At 38.1% G+C, this 12,803-nt stretch overlaps 1 protein-coding gene across 1 annotated transcript; it reads left to right on the forward strand.

Annotated features, from left to right (window-relative positions):
* The first annotated feature begins 1,427 nt into the window (after positions 1-1,427).
* Positions 1,428-11,126, forward strand: Kr-h1 (kruppel homolog 1). Its single transcript, XM_072895476.1, has 2 exons — positions 1,428-1,804; positions 4,723-11,126. The coding sequence occupies exon 2, from the start codon at positions 4,736-4,738 to the stop codon at positions 6,536-6,538; it is 1,803 nt and encodes a 600-aa protein (XP_072751577.1). The 5' UTR covers positions 1,428-1,804; positions 4,723-4,735; the 3' UTR covers positions 6,539-11,126.
* The last annotated feature ends 1,677 nt before the right edge of the window (positions 11,127-12,803 follow it).

A 12,803-nucleotide genomic window follows, 5' to 3' on the forward strand; every position in this document is an offset into this window, starting at 1 on the left:
AATGGCGTATCACGCACGTGGACCCGTATATACGTTCCGAGTTAAAACGCTGTACTTTTGTATAAGAATTTTAATCCAATTTTAGGGAAAGGATTACGCATAATTTCAGAAAGTTTATAAAATTTTCAGGAAATATATTCTTTGACAAGATTCTTTTTAATTTATATACATGTGTGTGGTGAGCGAAGTTTTACACATATATATATATATATATATATATATATATATATATATATATATGTATATATTAAATACACTTATTTTAAATTAATACTTAGTTATTATGCGGCATTAAAATGTCTTTTTTTTCGCATACGAAAAAAAAAAAAAAAAAAAAAAATCGTCGCTGCGACTTTATTTCTTTAAAAAATTCCGACGTTTTGCGCGCTTAATTGCGCATTCAACTCTACTTTATATTTGCAATCGGCATTGTAAAGGTTTTTACATTTTAGGGCTAAGAAAGATTATTTTTTTTTAAAAGAGTTGTTTAATTATAACGATAATGCATAAATCGATTAGAAAGTAATGGGCTTATCTCCTAAATTTTGAAACGAAAGCCGCGGATCACGGTCTGCGAGGCGCCACACATGAACAGGTCAACAACGAATTTTTGATAAGCACTGTTATTTCGTTTGTACACGGATGTCGATGCTTTACTACGCGCCCGATAAGCGCGTGTTTACCGATTAGAATCACTCCGATCGACAATAGTAACGTAATAATAATAATAATAATAATAATAATAATAATAATAATGATACATTTTTGAATGCGTTGCAAAATGTTGCGTCAATGTTAGCTATATGTTAGCATGATACGTTTCGTCGCTTAAAATCGACAAAAATATACGTCTTTTCCAATTAGAGCAGAATTCTAATTCTTACAACGCCAACGTCGTATTAAAAAAAATACTTCCCCATTGCGATTTACATATTAAAAATAAAAGAAAAGTATGATACTTAATATTTAATGAATTAAATCTATCTATATACATAAATGATCCATAGTAAAAGGCTCGACGAGCGCTGGTTACGCCCGTGTGTACTCTCCCGTCTCCCGCGACCGTAGTCCGTCGTTCCCTTCACCTCCCCCCCCCCCACTCCCCCCTCTCCCCTGGCTCCCGTCACCACTGTAGGGAATTGCACGCGCGAGCCAGGTCGCGCCGACCACGCCGACAGCCTCCACGTGCTGCCGAGCGGCACTCGGCGGACTCAGCCGCCCCAAATTGTAGGTCGCCGCCGTCGGTTTGCGAAGAACGGGGTGCGGGACGAGCGGGAAGCGGGAAGCACGAAGCGGGAACGGCGACGCGAGAGGCGAGAGGCGAGAGGCGGGAGGCGGGAGGCGGGAGGAGAGCGCGGGGAGGGGAGGAGAGGAGAGGGGAAGGTGCGGATCGCGCGCTCGTGCGTGCGCGCCTCGGTCCCTCGTCCCTCGGTCGTGATCGTTCGGCGGTCGGCGTTCGGCGCGGCCGAGGAGGTAAACATTGTACAGTACGATTGGCCGGCCCCGAGGCGGCGGGTCTTTCGCTTTTCCTTCCTAACTCCTGTCTAACTCTTTCGAGAAGAGCGAATTCTCTTTTCCTGCCGTCGAGAGAGTTTATTTCAAAACTGTTTCCGTGAGTTTTGTTTCGTCAGTTTTTTCCCGATCGGTGGATTAAAATATCGCCAATTTCTCTCGCCGTTAACGCGCGCGATTCCGCCGCGTTAATTTTTCTTTGAATGTCGCCGACAAGGCGCGAGGTGAGGATGACACCATGAAAATCAGCGCCTGAATTTCTGGATTACGTTGGGACAAACGTGGCGTGTAGGTGAGTACTATCAACGTCTTTCATTTTTCATTTTTCTCCAAAACTACTTCTTTTCTCATATTTTTTCCTTCCTAAATAATTTGACAGATCCTACGGGTCATTCATAAATTTCTTGAATCCACACATATTCCTCTTTTTCGCAAACGTTCAGATTTGCAATTTAATTAATTAATTTCTACCAATCTTTATCTACATAAAGTTCCCGGATCCACTATCTCTTATTTTTTGCTTAAATTTATCAACGAGACAATATTCATTAAATTAAGCGAAACGAGATGTTTTTTTTACGTCACATGTGATTTCAGAGTTATCCTTTATCACTTTGATATTGACTTTTAAACGCGACAAAATTATTTTCTCGCGATAAAGCACACCGAAGAAAGCGTAAAGTGACGTTTTAGTAACGTGCATTTCTTTACAAAGCCAACTGTCATCAGTTTGCTTTCCAAATTAAAATAGAGACTCATCAAATTCAGTTCATCGCCGGTTCTCGTTTTATTACTTTTTTTTTAATCGGTTGTTACTAAAATTAAGAAATTTTCAAAAAAAAAAATTTTCCTTATTCTTGGAATAATTGTTGGAACGAATAAATTTGTAATGTAAATTTTTAATTTATAATTTATGGTTGCTTTTTTTAAACATATTTGTTATTTACAAAATTTTTTCAACTACTATTTTTACTACTATTTACCAAATAATTACTATTAAGAAAGATAAAATGTAGTATACTATTTGCAAACGTAATGTTTACCATTTAATCTAAAACTATATATAGTTTATGACTATTATAGATATTTATATAATTTCAAATATTTTATAAATTTATTTTGCAAATTTACATAAATAAAAGAAAATCTATTGAAAGATATTTACAGAAACATAATAACAGATATAGAAATAAAAAAGGAATATTTGTAAAAAATCGTAACTAAAACGTGTTGGTTTGTTAAATTTTTTTAAAGAAAAATTGATGCAAAGTGAGAATCGGAAAAATCAAAATTTATTACGTGGTCTCATCTATTGAGATGGAAAACTTATGTAATTTGTGTAAAATACAATCACATAGAAATCATTGCAGAGTCGTAAAGAGGGGGAGAGAAAGAAAGAAAGAAAGAAAGAAAGAAAGAAAGAAAGAAAGAGAGAAGGAGAGAAAGAGAGAGAGAGAGAGAGAGAGAAAGAGAGAGAGAGAGAGAGAGAGGGAGGGAGAGAGAGGAGCGGTTCCATCATAAAATTCGGCGGAAAGTGTGTTCCGGGTGTGAGCGGCGACGGTTTGGCCGTAGGGCGAGATTTTCCCCCTCGGTACAGGGGATGTTTCCGTGGATCAATACGATTTTTGCGTATCCCACGGTGCGTGGCGATATTCGTCGTAGGGAACGCAAGGCCGATTAAGCGGAGCTCGGTCAAGAAGAAAAAGACGGGCCTTCCCGTTCGAGAGGGGAAGGAAGAGAAAGAAGCGTATCGTAGTCATCGTACGCGATTATCGCCGATCGCCGGACGTGTGCCGTCCGCGCGCTCCTCTTGTGATGTAACTCGACGTCCTTACTGCGCGCCGAGTTGGACGAGGTCGGTGATCGCTATAAAAAAATGCGACTCGCACACGTGGAGGCGGTCGCGCGGTTTCGACCGCGGCGTGCGAAAGGCGAGTGCGCGGCGCGAAGCGCGAAGCAACGAGGGGCCGGGGAGAGAGAGCGAGAGAGAGAGAGAGAGTGAGAAAGGGAGGAGCGGAGGAGGGGGGGGGGAGAGAGGGGTCGGTGCGCGAAGATACGCGTGGCCGCCGACCACGCCCGCAGCCTCCCGGCGACCGTTACCGGACGATTGCGCTGCGCGCGTGCAGGCGTTTTGCGATGCATGCATTCTGTCAGAATTGTCTCTAATCTGGAGAATAAAAATATTTTACCCTGCTACGTGTGTGCTGCAATATATTTAACACGCATTTATTACGCATTCCTGTCAAACTTGAAAATTTCAGACTTGAAAATATTTTGTACTTGCATATTATGCCTTTACATTTCTTCGTGCGCGCAATCGTGCGGTTAGAATTCACCACACGAAGGAATTTTTGTCCGCTTTAATTTCGACAAATTTTTCACAATAAATTAAAGCAACGTATGTACGTCCATCACAAAGTACTGGTTTTTAAATTGAAAAATTCAAAGACGTACATAAATATTGTAGTAGAATAATATATAATGTACATTTAAATTATAATATATTTAAATATGCAATTTCTTTTATACCATTCTTGACGGACGGTGAAGTAGTGGATTAAAAATTAAAAAAAAAAAAACATTTACGGCAAATTATGCACCGCGAGTGATCGTGTACATTCTGTTTTTATTGACACTTAGGTGAATTATCTTATCGCAGGAATTATGTAGCCTAAAAATATTCCGATAGCACGTTTTCTGTGAATTATTATTGGAATCTTTATAGCTGATAAACAATAGCGCAGTTAGATCTGTTTTGTGCTTGGTTAAATACTATCGTATTTAACCAAGCGATTAATCAATAATGTATTTCAATAATGTATGCGAGTCCTCAGTATTTTAGTACACGAGCATTAATGTTAAAAAATCAGTTGGACTTGCAAGAGATTTATACGTATATCGAATTAGTACTATTGTAATAGCCACTCAAAAATTTGTATATATTTATATTCATGTAATTTTATAGAAACGACAGAAGAATGTGCAGTTTTGGCGATCCACGTACTAAAGAAAATGTTTGTATAAGAGCTATAGAGCAAGAGAAATTAGAGAAGCGTCATAGCATGCTTACCGTACATACAAATGACAAGTGCGATAAATGAAGATAGCCGCCCTATCTGTGATCTCACAGATACGCTAAATCGTATACATTACGAAACCCCCACGATTCGACTAATCACTCTTTTCAATACATGCGTATTTTTGTTCTAGTCTGCCGTCTTCGATGTTGGGCTACTATCAGACGGAATCCATGGCAAATTCAGTGATGTCGATGCCGGGATCGGGATTGGGATCGGGATCAGGGTCGGGGTCGGGGTCGGGGTTGGCGTCGGCGCCTAGCGGCGGAATGACTGTCGGTCTGGAGGCAATGAGCTCGGTGAAGAGCCTAGTGTGCAGTCCGGACCTAACAATGTTTACGACGCCGAGATGTAGCGGCGTGGAGACCACAGACCACTCGGCTAGCCCAACAACGGCGGACTGCAGCGGAAAGTATCAATGTCTGGTTTGTCGGAAGAACTTTGCGCAGAAGAGCGTGTACCAGAGTCACCTGAGGTCTCACGGCAAAGAGGGCGAGGATCCGTATCGCTGTAACATCTGTGGCAAGACGTTCGCCGTGCCGGCGCGGTTGACACGTCACTATCGCACCCACACCGGCGAGAAGCCGTATCAGTGCGAGTATTGCAGCAAATCGTTTTCGGTGAAGGAGAACCTCAGCGTGCACCGGCGCATCCACACGAAAGAACGGCCGTACAAATGCGACGTGTGCGGCCGTGCGTTCGAGCACAGTGGCAAACTGCACCGTCACATGCGCATCCACACCGGCGAACGGCCGCACAAGTGCAGCGTATGCGCCAAGACGTTTATACAGAGTGGCCAGCTGGTGATACACATGCGCACGCACACCGGCGAGAAGCCGTACGTGTGCGAGTCATGCAAGAAGGGTTTCACCTGTTCCAAGCAATTGAAGGTGCACACGCGCACTCACACCGGCGAGAAGCCTTATACCTGTGAGATCTGCCGTAAGGCATTCGGCTACAATCATGTGCTCAAGCTGCATCAAGTCTCGCACTACGGTGAGAAGGTGTACAAGTGTACCATCTGCAATGAGACCTTCAATTCGAAAAAGACAATGGAACTACACATCAAGAAGCATCCGGAATCGCCGACGTCTCTCACGTCGACCATCACCGACAACGGTATCCCCTCGCCATCGGCGCCGGTTCGCCATGGCTCGCCCATCGAACCGGACATTGAAATTTCTCAGGGTGGTGCCGGTGCCGGGAGCAAGGGCAATAGTCTCGGTTCAGCTGTTGTTCCGGCAAGTACGCAGGGTCTACTCGGTATCGCCGCTACCGATGACAAGGAGAATCACATGAAGACTGAAGAGGCCTATCCGGATTCGACGACGAGTCCTTACGCCGTTCAACGCGACTTGGCGTATTATCTGTATTCTGGCAATAGGGAGCAGCAGTATTCGCAGCCGGTGACCACGGCGCCAGCCGTGAACGCGGCGGAAACCGTGCTCGCCGATATCGAGGAGAAGCGTTTTCAGGCGAGCGTAGTGGTGAGCACGCCGCTGGAACCGGCCACTCACCATCACGTATTCTTTTATCCCGAACCGGCGTATACCAGTTTTGCTTTAACTCCTGGTAGCGGCGTTGAGCTCGACCCCGCCGATTGTTCGTCCTTACTTAATTTACCGGGCAACGACGCACGTCGCAGAGTTGAGGCCGCGTTGAAAGCGGTCGAGGGAGAACATCGAAGAGAAGAGTACGACTGTGTTGGCATCGTCAAGATCGACCAGGAGCCGTTACTCACCCCGCCGAGCAGCAATCCCGACAGTCCAGCCTCATCGCCCGATCTCGCGTTAGATTTGGCAATTCCGCCGCGAGAAACGCTCATTCTACCGCCTAGAAAGCGCAGCAAAATGATTCTCCAGTCTATGGAGAGCGAGTATAGGAGCAGTGGCCTAATCGCGGCCTCGCAGAGGCAAAACTCCGTCATTCAATTTGCGCGAGCTTCATAGTGAATGAAGCCCATCGCAAAGCTTCGCGAAGACCACGTGATTTTTGATTGGAAACTAGAAGAGAAGGAATCTCTTCTAGACTCGGAAGATCCCGAGTCAACCCGACAACATCGAGAAACAAAAATTGAAGCGATCCTTCAAGAAGCAGGCTTCTTCGACTTGTAGAACAAGCTGCGGAACAAATCTTGGAAATTTTTCACCCACTGGATTCCACTGGTCTTCCAACGTCGCGAGTGATAATCGCAAAGCGCGTAAACACAAGCCGGACCTTTTTAATTCAGTGATCGCGGTGATCGCGATGATTGCGATGAGTAAAACTGTATCTGAGCAACACACGGTGGCAATCCCGTTGTTGCCGAAAAATACACCAGATGCAGGAATCCTGTTCCTTTTTGGTGAATCCTAACGCGAAACGTGACGCAAGTGTATTGTAGCTCGTCAGCATCTTACCTTTCCATTCACAACTCTCACGATCAAAAAAAAAAAAAAAAAAAAAAAAAAAAGAAAAGAGCTGATCGCGTCAAGTCAGTTCGACAATCGAGAGTAGCCGCGCTTGTTACTTAATGATAAACAATACTAATTAATGTGTAGTCCGTTATGGACTATGTGTATTTTCCTAATAGCTTACGGGCGACAATATGCTCGCGACTACTTTTTCAACCTTGTTCGATAACCTCTCAGCCTTCAAGGCTTGTAATATATATATATATATATATATATATATATATATATATATATATATATATATATATGTGTGTGTCGGAGGAGATGTAAGAGACGAATAAAAGAGACTGGATATTCTTTGATCGGCAGAATCACGATCACAAGCGTGCTCGGCCATGTAATTGCGCGAACGTAACTATTATACTATTATATATGCTCAATATTAAAACAATATAATTCCATATAAAAGCAAATTTTTCTAGAAAATTGAAATTATTCAAAAAGAAAAAGGATACTTGAAATTTAGAGAAAGAATAAAAGTTTTCTTTTTTTCAAACATTTAAGCGTATTTTTTCGCTTAAACTTATTACATCATGTTTTATTTAATTTATATATATATATATATATTTATTTATTTTACTTTATTTACACGTTATTTATATTTTAAATATGTGTCCATCTTTTTTGGAGTTACATTGTTTTAACATTGACTCGTTTTTATGTAGCAGTTTTATGTATCTCAGAGATATCAGAGGAAGAGATAAAGTTTTAATATTTTATTTAAACAAGAAGAATTTGCCATTGGCTACTATATTAATATTTAAAAAATATCACTCAAATACCAATGGCACTCAGTTATTATAAACTGATTTTTATTATATAATACGGCAGCTATTGCCAGCAATATAGCTCACTGATTAACGTACAAAATAATTACAAACACGCACACACACACACACACACACACACACACACACACACACACAAGTCAATTTTGTGAAATATGTATCGCTAGCTACAAACTGCCGAATGTTACGGTCAATAAGTGACTACTGTATTACTATTACGCAATTACCGACCAATATAATATAAGAGGGAGTTGACCATTTAAAAAGTTCGCTTGTTGAGCAAAACGAGGCGAGGAATTGTAACTCTGACGTTCGTGTATATTACATAATCGCCGCACGCAAACAACGATCCGTGCGCCCGTGTTTTTCGAATAATTTATTCGCCCGCTTTTGGGCTTGTGTCTAATTTTTGACGTCGTGTGTTTGTCCTGTGTAATTGTCTAACTCGTGCCGATCAACTCGTCTTTCGGATGCATTCACGAAGCTCGAACATCTAATAATCTAATATCTAATCTCTTGCCAGCCTTAACAAGACTGACGTCAGTCTATGTCGTTAACGTCATAATCCGCTCGCAAACAGGTGGCTTCTAGTGGCTGTTAATCGTCATTATCGTCGTTGAATATTTTAATTTTTGGCCGGACCAAAGTAAGCGACAAACTTGGCATAGAAATCTTTTTAGCGTAGAAATTATTTTTGCCAGATTGAGGTTTAAATTTTATAAAGATGACAGGCATAATGAAAATGTGCGACGTACGATTTCAATCAAGAATTTAAATTCCCCCCTCGAAAATTTAAGATCATTAAAGATGTGAGAAACTATTTTTTATATATATAATCCCCTCCCCTCCCCTCATGTTGAGAGAATAGAAAATTTTATTTTGCAAATTATTATCATTTCAAATTATTATTTTTACAAATTAATTTAGGCTATTTAATTGGTACTTGGAAAGTATCAATCGTTATTGTTGATCGATTCATGTTTTTATTGTAAGTAAAAACTTACCTCGATGTTGCTCGACGATGAAGCCACTGGAATCTCGGGTGTTTGGACCGGACGGACGAATTTTATCCGTCGACAACTCATCAGGAAATTTAGATATATGAAGATCAGAGGCCAACTTCGCCAATGTCGATCAATCGCAATCCAATTTATTCTCGTTGCCGCCTTCCAATCGTAATTCTGTAGAAAAAGGTACAAGCTCGATATTAAATCGCAAGGTTATTCAAAGTTATTCAAATATTTGGCGAAATTGGTCGTCGTGAATGGTCTTTGGAAAATTTTTAAATTTTACTCCCGAAAAGCTACAATCATGCGCTTTCGGATATATTATTGTATATTTATATGTAAAAATATACAAAACAGCTTATAAAATGTATGACAAGGACGACAAATCTAGGTGGCGAAAAAAAAAAAAAAAACAATAAAGAAGGAAATCGGTCTTTGATGGTATCGTCGATATTGTTTATCGCTTTTGTGAGGATTCGAAATCGATCTTAGTGCGGTTATTTAGTGCGTGAAAATTAGTGTGTATTAATCAGCGTAGCCAGACGATACCGTTGCGGAATTATAAGAAAAAAAAAAAAAAAGGATTACAGTCTGCGAAAAAAAAAAAAAAAGATGCTAGAGAGGGATAAGGATAGGAAGGAAGAAAAAGTGCACCAAACAATTTAATATCTCTGTGATAAAAACTCCATAGTACCAGAGTATTGAGCGGAGCCGAGCCCACTGCCAGTACAAGCGTATATGTGCACATGCATGCTAGTGTGATGCGAAAGTACATAATTACACATTCTGCATTACTCTGTACAGTAACACATTATACTATCACGATGTGGAACTCTGTTTGACCGAAAGACACTTGCCAAAATCTTCGTTTATTCTCGCAAACTAATCGCGTATGATTTTGCAAAAATCTAACGCAAATTCTCTAGATCGTAAATAAGAAAAAAAAAAAAAACAAAAAATTTAGATTAAAAGTTTAAATAAATCCTAAATTTTCTAGATGATTCTATATTTCACGAATACTGAATTTCTGCGATTTCACAGTTTCAGACTTGTCTTCCGTAAAATAATTTTATTGCTTTATACGTATATTTTATTTTAGTCACGTCACAAAATTAATAATCCGCAGTTCCGTAGACTTTACTTCCACAAAACCTAATTGCTACCATATCGAGTTTTCGTTCTCTTTGATACTTTAACCGAACGTATATGAATTAATCTGTGAAATAGAGTTCCGTCGCAAACAACACTGATAATAATAAAACACATGTCCGCTCGCGACGCCTGGCTACCATAACATGCGTGTACATATATGCGTTCACTTAAGTTCATAATAATAAACGCGTAGCGTAACTTGTATCGTATATACAATATATTCGCGATTGCTGCGAGGATACACCGCGCGGCTCGCTCTCGTTACTCTCTCGATGCTATTAGCGTTGATAACAGTGCAATCGTAATTTTAAGATCGCCCGATTTCGAATTACTCCCTTCCGCGAATCGCGACGTAATAATTCTGAAGCTGAAATTCGGAAGCTAACGAAGGAAGGGGTAAAGAGGGCTTGTTAATTTATATGTTTTAAGTTGACTTTGAAATTTTCGAAATTCTAACATTAAAGGGACTTTAATTGCTCCCTAATAACAATTGTTATGACGAATGTAAGCCGCGCGGTGTAACGCGAATCGAGCGTTAATTATGTATTAAGTATTATATTAATGACGAAAGAAATAATAGTAATGACGTCACTACTGGTTAGTATATATATGTATATATATATATATATATATATATATATATATATATATATATATAATGCCTATTATATATTATATGAAATATTATTTTATTATTATTATGATTACTATCATTATTATTATTATTAATTATTATCATTGTCCTTATTTTATTAATATTATTATTTTTTTACGATTGCAAAAACTGTACATGCCGGCGAAACAAAAAATTATCTTATTCTGACTGGCGTGTAGAACTGATTAAATGTACAAGTATCATTTTCGTAAAAAAAAAAAAAACAAAAAACAAAAAAAAAAACAAAAAAAACAAACAAACAAAACAAAACATCATTTCACTGCGCATTCATTTCATTGCGTTTATTATTAGATTTGTCATTCGAGAAGCCTTTCTCGCAAAACCGACGAAGAAGACGAGAGCAACCTATTTCGAAGTACAAGCAGGGGCCCTTTCTTAATTTTAGAACGTTGTGAAAGTTGTACAAAAATTTATTATTGTTTTTGTATTAATAAAATTTAATATAAATGAATAAAAAGACACACACTGAGTTTCCAAATAACTTTCTCCGCATGTTATTTGATTCGTGAAATGTAAGAAAGAGTAATTAAAAAGTTAAACATTCGATTAGTCTAAAGTTCCTATCAATACATTTATAGTAAGTCACATATCTAAAGTTTATTATAATGAAATGTTAATAGTGCTCGTTTTTTAAGCACTTTTTTTTTAAATAACACAATTATTGAGTTTAATTAAATAAATTAAATTGTTGCGAAAACCGTCATATAAATAAAATAATTAAAATAAGAAATTTCGTATTACGTGCACAGTCAAATTTTATGTCAGTGCAATCCGATGCAACGTGACGTATGCAACGTGGTGCATGCATTGCGGTCATCGAGCTCACCTGTTCTTGTCTCGGGAGATTTCGTGCGTCATGCACGCGCGATTACCTAACAATATCACGATCTTTTTCAATATCGAAAATAATATTGATCTGATAGTTTGTCGCGTTAATTTATCGAGTTATTATTCACGAGAAATCTGTCCGCTTGATGATTATATGAATGGACGGTTCTATAAAGTATTTTGTATAATTTAGAAAGTAATTATATTTATTGATGGAGAGAAGGGGGAGATGACTCTTGTATAGATAATTTAATTATATATATATATATATATATATAATATTTACAACTCTTTATTTTGAATAATTCTTGAGTATAAGATTAATCAAATATAATCAAAATGATAAATAAGAGAATATGGATTATATGAGATTAATTAGAAACTCTTCGCAAGCGATATTAAAAGAGCACGACCAACAAAAATATTACGGCTAATATCTGTTTAATACTAAACGCATTTAAGAATAACTTTTAATATTTCAGAAAATACTGATGAACGCGTACATATCCAATTACAATACAATTGGTCATAGTGACATGTTCTGATTGTTGAGACACAGAAATCAATTTTACAAAAGACAAATAATCTTGACAGACATTTTTTTTATAAAAAAGGTAACGTCAATAAATATAAATCTTTTATAATATTTAACATATACAATACATTGAAGATAAACTATATTCTTGCAATAATAAATTATTTGTTAAATATATTCAAATATACAAATTAAATTCAATTTTTCAGACAGGGAGTTAATTTCATTAATGATGTTATAATGGAAAAGTACCATTATATATTACATATACTTCAAATGTTTCCTTTTCAAAAAAAATTGTTTATTATCACGTTTATTAAATGCCGGAATATCAATTCGCGATCGCGATTCTATACTCTTTCTTGCGTAATTAATCAGGAATTTGATCGTTACTTTGAGTGTTGTACTTATTATAAATACGTATTGTTCAGCGTGTTTGGCGCAAGAAATTGTTTTTTATATCGAGTCTGTGCCTAGTAATTTGAGAGTCTTAGTAAAATAAAATAACGATAGGTAAGTATCTTTACTAATAATGTTGGTATATATTGTGTAACTAATAATTCATTTATTAAGGCAATTTTGCTCTCTTCGTCTCTTCTCTTCTCCTCTCTTTCCTTTTTTCCTTTTTTTACATTTTTGAGACAAAAAATGGCATAAATATGGAATATGAAATAAAGTATTTTGTTAATAGATTTATTAACAGATTCAGGGTGTCTACTCAAATTTTGTAAAAAAATTCCCTGATTTTCCAAGTAATTTTATTTAAAATTTCGAG

The sequence above is a fragment of the Anoplolepis gracilipes genome, chromosome 7, assembly GCF_047496725.1.
Source record: "Anoplolepis gracilipes chromosome 7, ASM4749672v1, whole genome shotgun sequence".
NCBI classification, from domain to species: Eukaryota; Metazoa; Arthropoda; class Insecta; order Hymenoptera; family Formicidae; genus Anoplolepis; species Anoplolepis gracilipes.